Below are 15730 nucleotides of genomic sequence, written 5' to 3'. Positions count from 1 at the left end.
AAGCTATAACCTGGCACGTTTCCCATGCATTTTAATAACGACATAGGTTCCTCAACATGCTTACTCACGCTAATATAATTCATTAAACATCTGCGACCTTTGAGAATTCATTTATTATTTAAATAATACACTATAACGCATGTTACCTTGAGATAAACCACTTTCAGTGCTTTGCGTATACTCGTGCCTTATAATACGCGTGGTTTTAGTACAAAAATAAAATTCAAATTAAAGAAAATCTCACAATATGAAGGCGCATAAGAGTAGTACAAAGAGAATTATAATATATATGGAAAAGTAGTTGGTAGTTTAAACTTAGAACACCAATACTGAGGTATTAAGTTCTCTTTGCACGTCTAAAAATGCGAAAAAAATAATTAAATTATAATAAGCAAAGAGTATGTACAACAGAGAACGCACTGATTTGAATGACACTGGCCGCACAATCGCCATTGGCAACAATTGTGTCAACAAGAGTTTTTTGTTTACAAGTGGACATTTACGACATATTTCAAGTTCGCAACGTTATGTGACAAGAATAATAGTGTAATTATGGGGAATTGTTGGCCCCGCGTGCTTCGCCGAAGTAAGATTCGCCGCCATATTGTACTCATACTAATAGGTTTAGACAACGCGGGAAAAACTAAAACTGTTAACAACTTGGCCGGAGACAAAGATGACAAGGTCCTGCCGACTGTTGGGTTCAAAGCTGTGAATCTTGTGCATAAAGACACGCCGGTAACCATCTATGATTTGGGAGGAGGGCCGCATTTCCGCCAAATTTGGTCGCAATATTACAGCGAAGTACATGGAGTGATATTTGTGATCGATTCTAGTGATTTTACACGGTTGGATGAATGCAGAACGGTGCTCGAGGAGGTGTTATCGCACGATAAAATATCAGGTAATGTATATTATTTATCGCCATGGCAACTTGGCTGTATGGGATTAATTACCTTGGCTCTAAGGGGCGATGACCTTCAAGATGCGAGGAGCTGGCTGGTCGTGTCGATTCGAGTTGAGTGACGAGCTTTAGGACAGTAGAATGCCTTTGGTTTTGTCTAATCTACTGTACCAGTTTTGAATATAGATGGCGCTATTTGCATTTCAGTCGCGATAGATAAATCAGACTACCTCCATTGCTCAATAATTTTCTGTTAATCTGAGATCTTGCACATTATATAAAACCTTTACATCATTTCGCTATCAATAAAAAAATTGCATGATAAGACACTTAAACCTAACTGACTGTTCCTATTTTAAAAGTATACTTGATGCGTCAGGCAGTCATATTCCACCTCCGGTATTAATTCTGTCATAATTTGCTGCGCTTAAATCACTTTTAGATTAAATTATAGGTACCTATACACGTTTAGTTTTCCTAAAATGGACTTACATTATAACTATAAGTTATGATATTTAAATTACCCCCGAGGCAATTCTTGTGCGCTTGGTCTCCACACCAAATGCACGCCCATGCACGGGGGCACATTTGCCGCGACCCTAGGCGCACAGCTCGTGCGTATGCCTCTTGGTTGCTAAGTTCACATTGAGGTCTGTCTAAGAGTTCGTGAATATTTCCCTTCCCTTCCTTCCAACCATCCTAAGAACTCCTCTTCCTTCTTCTTCTCTTCCTTCACTCCATCCCCTCCCTTCTTCCTCCCGGGCCCTAAGACCGTCTAGCTGAAGGCTACCGAGCCTCCAGTGATAGCGGTAGGGCCCACCAACTCATCATGGGGCTGCCGTGGTTGCTAAGCCGGGGGATCGCCTGCACACCATTAGCAGGGTACCCCCGGTGATAACCACGGCAGTTCCCCAAAAAAACAAAAAAAAATTGTTATCGTAGTGTTAAGACTGCTAGAAAACCTAATACTTAAATAAATACATGAGTACGTTTAACGTAGCTTTGCAAACTAATATTATGCCTATTTCGCGGGCCCGTGAAATTATAGATAACAATCATTTCAGATTAACGCTGGTGGTTTATCGTTTTCCAAGTATGTTATTACGGATCGATAAAATTAATAAGTTCTTTACGTTGGCACACATATTTAGCATTGTATCATGAAAATTTATATATGAAATGCCAAGTTAATTGGGCGATAGTTGCCAATGCGTAAGAATGTTTTTTTTCTGGGCTGGTTTTGAAAAATATTTTTTTTATAGTAAGTTATGGATGGCGTAGTTGTAATGCTGGCCAATGAGCGTAAGAATATTCTTTTTCTGGGCTGGATTAGATAAAAAAATATAGCAAGTTATTGATGGTGTTTTTGTAATACGTGCGCGACACGTCGCCGCTCTGAGGTCCCGGGCTCGAAATCTGGTTTGAGTAAAAATATATTGGGCTGTTTTTCTCAGTATCAGCCCGGAGTCTGGAATTTGTGCCCGATGCGGGGCTAGGCTCGCCCTGTATCACATGGTACAGCACACACACGAGGATATGGGATAACTTAATGGCAGTGTGTGCATTAATAATTCGACGGTTGAAAGTCTAAGTCTCTTTCACACATATTTAAAATCAGCACTTTTGTCTATGTTTTTTAACCAAGTTAAAATTTTTCAAATAAAATGTCGCTTAAGTCAATTCTACATTACGTAAGCCTTTCAACATTACGTTTCATACATATTTAAAATCAGCACTTTTGTCTATGTTTTTTAACCAAGTTAAAATTTTTCAAATAAAATGTCGCTTAAGTCAATTCTACATTACGTAAGCCTTTCAACATTACGTTTCATACATATTTAATATCAGCACTTTTGTCTATGTTTTTTAACCAAGTTAAAATTTTTCAAATAAAATGTCGCTTAAGTCAATTCTACATTACGTAAGCCTTTCAACATTACGTTTCATACATATTTAAAATCAGCACGTTTGTCTATGTTTTTTGTAACCAAGTTAAAATTTTTCAAATAAAATGTCGCTTAAGTCAATTCTACATTACGTAAGCCTTTCAACATTACGTTTCATACATATTTAAAATCAGCACTTTTGTCTATATTTTTTTAACCAAGTTAAAAATTTTCAAATAAATTGTCGCTTAAGTCAATTAGCTTTACAACCATCGATATAATATTTAAGAGTTCTTTTTCCACATGCTCTCACCCACAAGTCAGTCGTCGCTATTTCAGGCTCACTGCAAAAATTGTTTAGATTAGTTTTTCGGTTGACTGCCTGATGTCAATTCCCTTGCAATCGCTAGCGCAGAGCCTCTCGCTCGAAGGACCAGATAAAAAAAAACATTACCCTACTTCGGTAATCGGGTAAAAAGGTCTCCCAAACATCTGCCGCCCAGAGCCTCGTATTTTTTTATTTTTTTTTATTCTATCTCCCTATCCAAGACAAGGGATCTTTTGTATTGTTTTTTTTTAATTGTTTACATTTATATTTCGTCATTTACTTATCAGAGCCTCGGATTAGTTAAGGGTGCTACTGCTTCCTTTTGAGGCATTTTTGAAGTTAATGCTACAGACAATTTTACAGGAAAGCCAGTGTTGGTGCTAGCGAACAAACAAGACAAGACCGGAGCACTGGATGACATCGATGTTGTAGACAAGTTGAACATAGAACCGCTGGTTAATAAGTAAGTATAATATTCCGATGTAAAACTACACTGAACTTGATGGTAGTACAGAGTGAATATAATGTCGATAAGTAAGTATAATATACAGATATAAGACTGCAATGAATCTGATGGTACTACAGAATAAATATAATGTCGATTAAGGATAGATGTTTGTCAATATTTGGGCACAAATTTTGGAGTGCAATCTCGATTAAGTACTAAACCTAGCCGTAGTCGTTATTATATGTTTTGATTGTATTCTGTGTCTTAAATAAAACAAAAACAAAACAAAATTATCGTCGCAATTAGTCCTGTCTTATTGTCAATTAGCTTTCGCTCGCATTTACGCCCGCGTGAAGAAGTGTTCTGGGATAAAAGTACCGCTATTTTTTCCGTATAGGAAGTAGCCTATAACCTTCCCAGGGTCTTAAACTATCTCCATATCAAATTTCATCAAAATCCGTTCATTAGATTTTGAGAAACTTGATAACAGACACACAGATAGAAAAGGGGACTTTGTTTTATAAAATGTGTAAATGCTGATTCCTAGTGGTGGTGTTAAAGTAGGGTGCGGGGAGCAAACCGAGTAACCACCTGGAGCTTTGGCTGAGGACCCTGTTTGAAATGACTACACTTACCCACAAATAATGCATCTTCCCTGCGGAACTATTAAAATCGGGGACCCTTTTTTTGTTCTTCCGCCCGGGGACTCTCTTAGCTATACTATATTGTTGTGTTTATGCGTTCTGATACATGAATATATCCAGTAGTTTTATCAGCGGCAACCAACGTATAAAGAGCATGCAGGGATTAGCGTTAAATTAATTAATCCATTTACATATCGACAAGAATGGCGTTGGTCGTGTAAAAAGATACGACAAAGCAAATTGAGAATAAGGCTTATTCTGTACTTAATGTAAGGCAATGCATGAGGATGGTGCTGGTGGTAGGATATATTTTATATCCGCCCGGATAGCGGGTACCGTACACAAGGTGTTAAAACCCGCCATAGGCCAAGTAAGTGCGTCGCGTTCCGGGATCAGCCTGTGTATATCCAGTTCCAACAGGCCGGCGTAATTATGTTGACTGCCGAGTTATCACCTATCGTCAGTCGACATTCTATTGGAACCCATTCCACTTACCATCAGGTGCAGTGGGGTCGCTTCGCCGTGCACGTAAATACAAAAAAAGCCGCATTTATTGTAGATTTGTGAAACACATGAGAGAGCATAATACACACACACACACACAATTATATTATGTGCAAAAGCAAAGACAAAGATGCAATTTTTTCTAGTGCTCATCTCCTACATATAATTGCTTATAATCTTATATCACCAGGTACAGATGTCCGACTCTAGTAGAGTCCTACAGTGCCAACACGGATCCGAAGTCGAAAAAGCCGAAACTCGACCCCGGCTTGCGCAAAGGTTACCACTGGCTCCTCAACTACATAATCAGACGTTACGGAGACATCAACCTGCGCGTACAAACAGACATACACGCAGACCTAGAGCGTCGCAAGCGCATGCTCCACAAAGCTTCTAACACCAACTCGCAATCATTCAACAGCGATGACATAGCAACTCAAACCGGCTTTGAAAATCCGAATTTCGTGTTACAAAAGGATCCTGAGCTGATTGTGGTGAAAGCCGCGGCTCCGAAGCCAAATAGCATCGACTCTACGATAACTATAGAGAGCGTGGACTCTGAGGTGACCAGTGGGAGTAAACCGAAGCTGTCTCCGCTGTTCGGGAGGGCGAGTAATAGTTCTGCGACGGAGACTGCCAGGATAGAGTTGGAGCCGCGGAACGAGTTTAGGAAGTTGTCGCCGATAGTGAGGAACAAGAGCGGCGCGAACCAGCACATTGACTTCAAGATGCGGCCACAGTCGAGCCCCACTTTTAAGAAACATATTAAGGTGAGTTTCGGAGGATTTATTCAATGTTGAGTCCGAATTGAATTTTAATGCTATTCTGATGTCTAACTTAAACCAGATTTTAACGTACATATGTTATAAAAAAATATTTTGAATTAACGACTTTGTTATAATTATTTTTAGTATTTAAACCAATTTTGGACAAATCATAGAATAATAAAAAATAAGACAAAAAAAAAAATAAAAATTATTTACATTTAAATTTGTAAATAGAGTGTTAATTAATACATAAAAGCATGAATGAAAAACTATTCCTGTTTGAAATCATGGCCTGCGATGAACAAAATGCCGTCCAGGGTATAGACCTTAGATAGTTGCCCTTTCTTATGTTGTTGCTTCAAATCAGAGACTATAAAAGCATGGCTATAAAATCTAGAGATGTGTCTTAAGACACAGTGGCATGCTTTTATAAATTATTACTTTTCTCTATAGACTGAACTGCCAAGCAAGAACTCGTCGATCATAGAGGACGACAAGACCGAGGGTGACGTACACTCGTACGTGGGCGACAGGAATCGCACCTGGGACGGGCCGATGGACAGGAAGCACAGGGTCTTGGTCAACGACGCCGAGCTGTCGCAGATGCATCGGGAGATTGTTCTCACTGAACGAGGTAACATGGCGTACGCTTTAGTTATACCTCGTGCTATACGCGACAATGTTTCCATGTGTAAATAGATAAGTGTGCGGCAAGGTTAAAATAACTAAAAAGTAAAGTGTTTTAAAGAGAATCGATAGCCTAGTTGAATGTTGGACGAACTGCCGAGACGAATGTCCGCAGGTTCAAATCCCAAGGGCACACAGGATTGAAGATTGAGATTGGGATCGTTTATTGACAACGGCCGTTAGACATGATGGCTTTGAAGCGTCAATATTTCTTGTTTCTCCGCAGAATACAACAGCAAGACAGCGTACTCCGACGTGGCGCTGCAGGCGGCGAGCGGCGCGGTGAGCGGCGCGGCGAGCGCGCGGCCCGCCTCCGCCTCCGAGCTCGTGCGGCGCCAGCTCGAGCTCAGCGGACACCACAAGCGCCGCCTCAGTCTCAGATGTGAGTCCACTACACCGCACCCTTACAACATACGTACTCCGACGTGGCGCTGCAGGCGGCGAGCGGCGCGGTGAGCGGCGCGGCGAGCGCGCGGCCTGCCTCCGCCCTCCGAGCTCGTGCGGCGCCAGCTCGAGCTCAGCGGACACCACAAGCGCCGCCTCAGTCTCAGATGTGAGTCCACTACACCGCACCCTTACAACATACGTACTCCGACGTGGCGCTGCAGGCGGCGAGCGGCGCGGTGAGCGGCGCGGCGAGCGCGCGGCCCGCCTCCGCCTCCGAGCTCGTGCGGCGCCAGCTCGAGCTCAGCGGACACCACAAGCGCCGCCTCAGTCTCAGATGTGAGTCCACTACACCGCACCCTTACAACATACGTACTCCGACGTGGCGCTGCAGGCGGCGAGCGGCGCGGTGAGCGGCGCGGCGAGCGCGCGGCCCGCCTCCGCCTCCGAGCTCGTGCGGCGCCAGCTCGAGCTCAGCGGACACCACAAGCGCCGCCTCAGTCTCAGATGTGAGTCCACTACACCGCACCCTTACAACATACGTACTCCGACGTGGCGCTGCAGGCGGCGAGCGGCGCGGTGAGCGGCGCGGCGAGCGCGCGGCCCGCCTCCGCCTCCGAGCTCGTGCGGCGCCAGCTCGAGCTCAGCGGACACCACAAGCGCCGCCTCAGTCTCAGATGTGAGTCCACTACACCGCACCCTTACAAGTTGCAACTAACGAGACCTATGATTCAATAAAGACGATTTATGGGAAACGAATAAAACAGTATAGAAAGCAATGAATTGGGCGGTCGCGGCGAAAGTGAGAATCTCTGCTTCTATTGTATAATTTGGTCATTTCTCGTCATAGGGTTACAGAACAATATGCTTTGGAAGGTCGTTTTTAACAAAATCAGAAAAGATATAAATTTTGAGTTATCACCTTGGTTCTAAGGGTCGCGTCTTCCTCTTCAGTGGTATGCGGAAGTGTTTACATTTCACCAGATTTCTTTATACAAGCAAAGTGTCCCCACTGCAACTAATGGTAAGTGTGGAGTCCAGTAGAATGTCGACTGACGAAAGATGATTAATACTCGGCAGTCGACACAATTATGCCGACCTATTGAACCGGATGTACAAAGGCTGATTCCGGAGCGTCACACACTTACGGCGCCTTTATGGCGAGTTTTAACACCTTGTGTACGGTGGTCGCTATTCGGGCGGATATAAAATATATCCTACCACCAGCAATTAAGTCAAGTCTTGTGTTATGAGAATGCGAAGTTATTGCCATTTACGGGGTTTCAATATTTGTATTTATTTGTCTTTTTTATGTTTTATAACTTGAGATAAGCATGCACGTAGATTATATTGTAAAATCTTAAGTGGTTATCACTGTCAATAAACGTCTAAAATGCGTTTGTGATTTTAATATCTTTGGGAAGCGAGCCCACAGGCCCTCAAAACTCAAACTAAAAACCCTAAAAGATCTACAAATTTAATCTTTCCAAATAAATAAATTTTCATAAAATCGTCTACTATTTTCCTGTAATGTGCCTGTGTTGGCAGACATGCAACGTAATAAGACGTCGCCGGAGCGCGTGTCGATGTTGGTGTGCGAGCCGGGGCCCAAGGCGCCGCAGCGACACCTCGACAAGGGGGACTTCGAGCACCACGCCGCCGTCAACTGATTGCATTTCGGACGGTGGGATGGTAAGCAACTAACTTTGCATAAATTGCTGGTACTGGACAAAATCGTCTAAATGTCGAACATTTCGTTAAAAAAAAAAACATTTTAATACATATATGATGACGGAGCCATTTTATAATCTAGATTCTAAATGTCGTTTAATACAAAAATCGTTTATATAACATAATAAATAACATTAGTGTATTTAATGACCACTACTTTTCACTTTTTAGACTAAAATAAGTTTATGAAATTTGAGTCCAATTAATTGACATTTAATTATTTATTTACACATCTCTAACGAGATACGGGCTAGGCTTCTGAACTAATCAAGTTACACCATCTTATCTTGTTTCAGGTCATCGCATGGCGACATTTAGAAGTATAATACCATCAACAGGGTATAGTTGTACAGTGGACATTATGTCCCGGAGAAAATATTTATTTACCTGTAAATATGGGGGCAGTTGTGACCGCATCAATGAACGGAAAGAAATTTATTAGTCTCTAATAGGTATGTAAGAATATGTAATAATAAAAAAGCCACAATAGTGGATAGGAATGATAAAAAAGTCTTCGGAAAAGCCGGATTATTCGGTCAATTGTTGGTATTAGAGGAATAAATGAGAGTATTGTTTTAGGATACTCACCGCCGTGGAAAATATCTACGGAAAAGACGGCAGAGTAAGCCGGCAAGTCCGGTAAAACGTTAGTGCGTATAAAATGTGATGGAATGTATTCTAAATAAGTTTTAATGTTTTCACAACTGCACCCCGTTATAATAAAATATCTTAGTTTTTATTGCAAAGACCATTTAGAAAATAATTATTAGTTCATAAATATAATTAACTATAATGTATGTATGAGTGTAAGAATTGTTTTTTATAAAATTTTGTTACTTTCAAATGAAGTTACGAGTTTTGGACAAAAAAATATTTTGGCGCAGTTTATTGCAAATTTTGAAATCTGTTTATCCGCCTCGTTGGCTCTGTAACACTGTTTTAATTATAACTGGGGGTCCTGAGATTGATTTCCAGATGATAAGTTCTTTCCGTTCGAGAAAATATCGTGTATTTTGACCAAGGAGACGTTATTCCATCAGAATATGGTTCATATGGAAAATAAACACTAAAAACCCATCTAATTACATATCTCCCTTAAGGCTACAAAGGCCTGTAATAAAATTTGTAATGCAATAAATATTAAAATGTAGGATAAATAATTTAGTTTTGTACTTTGTGTACTAAATAAATATTGTTTAAAAATAGTTGTTTTATTTTAATACTACCTTCCCAATTTTGGACGTTCAGTATGCGAAGATATGACACTGGACGTCATTATACGTCTGCAGACAACTTCATAATACGGGCGGTTTTACTAGAATTCACACATAAAATTATTATGTATTAGATATTGTTAAAACGCTCTTTTTACAGTATACATTACATTAGCAAAATAATTACAGAATACAATTTTAAACATTCTTTTGACAACGTCCAGCCAGAGAGAATAATAATAGAATAGTCGCCGCGTGACATATCTTCTCTTCTGTCAGCCTGCCCGCGGAGCCGAATATTTCCGGAAACGCCCGATGTCATCGGTTAGGATAACACCACGTAACATCGGCCATCCTGCAAAGTGAATACCGTAAGGTATTCACAAAAATAAATTTGAGAAAGTAGAACTGAATTGGGTACCTATATTTTTAAACAAATAGGGCCCAGCAACACAAATCAGAATGCTCATGTCTGCACACAGAATATGATCAGAATGCTCATGACTACAGACAGAATATGATCACAGACAATGAATGACAGAATATGTTCATGGTCACAGACAGAATATGATCAGAATGCTCATGGCTACAGACAAAATATGATCAGAATGCTCATGATTACAGACAAAATATGATCAGAATGCTCATGACTACAGACAGAATATGATCAAAAGGCTCATGACTACAGACAGATCAGATTAAATAAAATAAACAGTTACGCACGTTCGCATTGTCAGCCTGAAGTGTTGCGCCACCGATTTGACTTCACATGACTCCAGTCATTCCTGTCTCCAATGATTTAGTTTCTAAGAAAACACCCTCTCCAGTGAGCCAAGCAGCCGGTATAACGAAGTTTTTGTTATGAATGTCGTGAATCGTACTAATGTGCAGACATCAATTCCATATGCATTCCCAACATATTGTAAAACGCTCTTTTTACAGTAAACATTATATTAGCAAAATAATTACAGAATACAATTTTAGACATTCTTTTGACAACGTCCAGCCAGAGAGAATAATAATCGAATAGTCGCCGCGGGACATATCTTCTCTTCTGCCAGCCTGCCCGCGCAGCCGAATACTTCCGGAAACGCCCGATGTCATCGGCTAGGATAGCGGCGCGTAACATCGGCCATCCTGCAAAGTGAATACCAAAGGTATTCACAAACGAAAATTTGAGAAAGCAGAACTGAATCGGATACTTATATTTTTAAACATTTTTACCAGTAAATCACTAACTATTTCTGATCGATTAACTCTTTAATAAACCAATCAAGTCTTGCATATCCACAATATCCAACAACTTATCCATTTTGCAATTAACTTTCACGCTATATGTGTATATAATTTATTTTTCGTTAGTACCTAAACCCCGTTTCCTTACTTCATTCCCAGCAACCAAAGACCTTCATTCTATTTATCCAAGTTTACATACAGTTAATGCTGAATACTAGTAGTAATCATAGAATGCTGAGAACCAAACTTAAGTTTAAAATAACACCCAGAACAATTAAACCTTTCAAAGCAAAACCTCCAATTAGTAAGACAGCAGCAAATGAAAAGGAATGAGAAGCACAACTAAAGAACTCCATAGAAGTCGCAAAGGAAGTTAACACACAAGATAATAAAACACACAATAAGGACTTATCAGCACACGATTCATACATATAAATAAGCATACGCAACATATACCAACTCAATCAAATCAATTAATCAAATGGTTTACGAGTAACACAGCATAAAGGCAAGAAGCGTTAGAAAAGTCATAACTGAAATTAATAAAATATTTAAAACTAACATGCGGAAGATTGCCATGCTTCCAGATTATAAACACAGAAAAAATGCATTCAAACGACCAAAGGCATTAAGAAAAAAAAGACGGGAAAAATACAGACAGCGAAAAGAGATTAGATCCCCAGCATAAAGGATAAAAACGGCATAATAGAAACCACAATACGAGAGTCTCTATCAAAGCTACTTAATGCATCCATGAATTATACACATGCAGAAATACTACAGAAACAACAGATCCGACCATTAAAGATCCGGTACCGGAGACAATCTCTGAAACATAAAAGTAGACAAATAAAACTCCAGGTGCAGAGAACATCAGCAATGAACTTCTCATCGAGAACAGGGACATTATTAACACCTACACTCACATAGTTATTGACTGAGGTCTTAAGAATAAATTAATTTCAAGTCAGTGGACAACAATTACTATTATACGACTACACAAGAAGATTGAAAAGGACATTTTTTTATTACTAGCTCTTCTAACCTAATCGATAACATAAGATGTACAGACTCCAAATTAAGAACGGATACATTAGCAACAGAACTGGGTGCACGACTTTCGAGAAGTGAACTCTACATGCAATAAAAGTAAATTAGGAAACAAGTTACATTGTGTTTGAATTAGTAATAACGAATTAGTTGAAGTCACAAATTAGGGACAGAATTTATTATTCCAAGTTTCTTAATCTGAGGTACTTTACCGCTAAAATACAAATTTCTTGAAGCATATTATTGTGGACTGATACATTCGCCACAAAGGCAAGTGATGACTATAATTGATTCGCCGTGTTGGCAAGTTGAAAGTCACTCTGTTATGGAGACGGTTGCCAGAACGAGAATCAGCAAAATTAAGTTTCATTAACAAAACAGAGTTATCAATGTCAACGTTAACCCATTTTTGTAAAATAAAAAAAAAATGATATCTGCCATCTCGCGTCTTTATTCAAGAAAACTGATTTTAAATTGAGCAAGTCTAGATTCGTAGCTTTGTAAACTGTGGCAGTGGTTATTCACGTGTGAAAAATGATACATAAACTGCTTCTGGGCTCTCATACCAATCTCTGAATATGTTCGATGAATGACGGACTCCAGAGAGCATAGCAACATTCAAGATCAAATCGGACGAAACAACTAAAAATACGACAGAGATCTCGGGATCTTCAAAACTTTCGTTGGTTATAACAGAAAACCAATTGAAAGCGCAGTCTACCCCGTAACTATGAGTCGAATAGTCAGTTAAGCCACGCGTGTCAAGACACTTCCTAAATGGGATATTATTTAAAATATAAGAAACACTAAGAAGACTATAAATCTTAACAGTTTGAATAAATAACTATAGGTCTACAACTTGATGTCAAATATCTATAAAGTCCTCGCTAAAGTGGTTCTATATCGCAGGCATAACCAAGACACTGGACCAGATTCAACTAAGAGAACCAGCAAACTTAACCGTTACCCCAGTGTTTATAAAAAACTGTCACTGGCGATCGAAGCCGATGTGGAGACATGTGATTTACAATTACACTACTCAAGTACAGCGTTAGCTACACGTGTATGTTCCGCTTATATAAACAACCAGCACAGAGAGAACATGGCCAACATGGAATAAAAACAACTACAGCAATTTTCATATGCATTACATAATGTTGGCAACTCATCGGAACCAGGATTTGTACATAATTTTCGGTAATGACAATTTTACATTCCGTAAATTGGGCTCCGTAAATAGTATCGATACTGAAGCACACATCCGTCGCTACTTCTACCGAATATGTTTCAACTTTTTTTTTTAATTATTATAACACTACCTGTAATTTCTCGCCATATAATTACATATATACAAAATGACAATAACTGAACTCTAAACATACTTTTTTTTTAACTATTTGATTAAAACATCAGCTTCTAATGACCCACTAAAATCAGAAGACATCCATCTCTGAAGTATCATCATGACATGAATTCCTTGTGCATGTCTGCTCGATAAAACCACGGTTAAAATATTTCTACAACTCAACAGGTTAACAGAAAATAACTTATCATAAGCAGTATAATAGATGTCAGTCGTAAGGTTTTATCTGATATTTTACTTTTTTTTTTGTTCATAATGTTATTACCAACAATAAACCACCACCACCACCATGGTACACTTCAAAATTGCAAGAATACTCAAAGACAAATACAAATGTTTATGCAATCTCAGATTACCATTCCCACTGTTTATCAAAAAAATTGAGCGAAGGTTAACCAACCAAGCTTAGTGTTACAGCTAGTACGGCAACACAATCCAGTATACCATTTCAGAGTCACCATATTGTACCTTTATTCATTCGCAGAAATATTGCTCACATATTGTACCTTATTAGTATACTTAGAGAGCATCAATTGTTCAGAGCCATTGCGTAAGTGCTATATAAGAATACCAAACATTTCAATTAATAAGCCAGTGCTTTTCAATTTATCCAGAGTCCAAGTACAGACAGAATAGTTTTTTTTATCATGCTCCAAACCAGATCAGTGAGGGTATCTGGAACAGAAGATATGTATGTTATATTATATTATTATATTACATTTCTAAACAACAACGTTTGCTCTGTCTTATTTTCTTTACTCTGTTTTCCTAAATTGCATTTATACATCAACACAGTTGACTGGATTTTGGAACCTCGTATACTACAAATCACATAATATTGTACTCCTGCCGTATATTGTAGCTTAATCTCTTTATGTCAGACTGTAAGCTTTCCATGTAAGATTAATGAATTCACAGATACTATATATAGTTTATAATTAAATATAAACACTAAACCAGAAACAGAACTTGAAAAACAGAAAAGAAATTAAGTAAAACAGAATTAATGAAGCAGATCAGTAAAATAAAGCAGTCAAATCAGACAGAGTATGTTCTGACGTAGTGTTACCAGGTGTCTCGATGTGCGCGGAATATCCCGGTTATCAGAGTTCTGGAGACGCGTCCCGATTTGCGACTGATTGGGACATTAAATGTCCCGAAAATCAATAAATTTATCAAAAGACATTATTATCAAAAAAATAAACAACGCATCACATCACTAGCCCTGTAGGTATAGTTTTATTTTGTTCTGTTGTTTAGAGACGCGACTGTACCGTGATCTATGATTCGATGTTAAAACAGAAATTGCAATGAAAACCAACATTAGCATAACTTGCAGTATTTTTTTTTTTTGTGTTTCGACCTTCAACCTGGATCCCGATTTGTTTTACCTGTTGCCCGATTTCAAACAAATAGGACCTAGTAACACTAATCAGAATGCTCATGGCTACAGACAGAATATGATCAGAAGGCTCATGGCCACAGACAGAATATGATCAGAATGCTCATGACTACAGACAGAATATGATCAGAATGGTCATGGTTACAGACAGAATATGACCAGAATGGTCATTGCTACAGACAGAATATGATCAAAATGGTCACGGCTGCAGATAGAATATTATCAAAAGGCTCACGGCCACAGACAGATCAGATTAAATAAAATAAACAGTTACGCACGTTCGCATTGTTAGCCTGAAGTGTTGCGCCACTAATTTGACTTCACATGACTCCAGTCATTCCTGTCTCCAATGATTTAGTTTCTAAGAAAACACCCTCTTCAGTGAGCCAAGCAGCAGGCATAACGAAGTTTTTGTTATGAATGTCGTTAATCGTACTAATGTGCAGACATCAATTCCATATGCATTCCCAACATATTTACTTCAACAGACGTAGACGTTGCCATGGTAACTAAAAATCTGAGAATCTGGTAATTTTAATTTTGGCATTCAATGATTCATCACAGATTTATTCCGATAGTTCTCTTCACATTCGAATTCAATGTAACTTCAAATTATCATTTGTATAATCCCACTTCTGAATGTAAAACGCTCTTTTTACAGTAAACATTATATTAGCAAAATAATTACAGAATACAATTTTAGACATTCTTTTGACAACGTCCAGCCAGAGAGAATAATAATCGAATAGTCGCCGCGTGACATATCTTCTCTTCTGCCAGCCTGCCCGCGCAGCCGAATACTTCCGGAAACGCCCGATGTCATCGGCTAGGATAGCGGCGCGTAACAATATTTACTTCAACAGATGTAGGACGTTGCCATGGTAACTAAAATCTGAGAATCTGGTAATTTTAATTTTGGCATTCAATGATTCATCACAGATTTATTCCGATAGTTCTCTTCACATTCGAATTCAATGTAACTTCAAATTATCATTTGTATAATCCCACTTCTGAATGTTAAAACGCTCTTTTTACAGTAAACATTACATTAGCAAAATAATTACAGAATACAATTTTAAACATTCTTTTGACAACGTCCAGCCAGAGAGAATAATAATAGAATAGTCGCCGCGTGACATATCTTCTCTTCTGTCAGCCTGCCCGCGGAGCCGAATATTTCCG

The 15730-nt window shown here is 39.0% G+C and overlaps 1 protein-coding gene across 1 annotated transcript; it reads left to right on the top strand.

Moving 5' to 3' along the window:
- Nucleotides 1-94: 94 nt before the first annotated feature.
- Nucleotides 95-9453, top strand: LOC115452688. Its single transcript, XM_037437949.1, has 7 exons — nt 95-904; nt 3482-3581; nt 4905-5484; nt 5935-6115; nt 6395-6550; nt 8101-8244; nt 8580-9453. Exons 1-6 carry the CDS (start codon nt 553-555, stop codon nt 8220-8222), a joined length of 1491 nt encoding a protein of 496 aa, XP_037293846.1. The 5' UTR covers nt 95-552; the 3' UTR covers nt 8223-8244; nt 8580-9453.
- The last annotated feature ends 6277 nt before the right edge of the window (nt 9454-15730 follow it).

The sequence above is a fragment of the Manduca sexta genome, chromosome 2 (genome assembly GCF_014839805.1).
Source record: "Manduca sexta isolate Smith_Timp_Sample1 chromosome 2, JHU_Msex_v1.0, whole genome shotgun sequence".
NCBI classification, from domain to species: domain Eukaryota; kingdom Metazoa; phylum Arthropoda; class Insecta; order Lepidoptera; family Sphingidae; genus Manduca; species Manduca sexta.
Note: the sequence above shows the minus strand (reverse complement) of the source record. Positions and strands in the feature narration are given on the sequence as shown.

Excerpts from the sequence above, each read along its gene's own strand:
- LOC115452688 (XM_037437949.1), top strand. The coding sequence starts at position 553 with ATGGGGAATTGTTGGCCCCGCGTGCTTCGCCGAAGTAAGATTCGCCGC. Across the intron at positions 905-3,481 it reads ATCGCACGATAAAATATCAG|GAAAGCCAGTGTTGGTGCTA; the intron begins GTAATGTATATT and ends ACAATTTTACAG. Across the intron at positions 6,551-8,100 it reads GCGCCGCCTCAGTCTCAGAT|ACATGCAACGTAATAAGACG; the intron begins GTGAGTCCACTA and ends CTGTGTTGGCAG.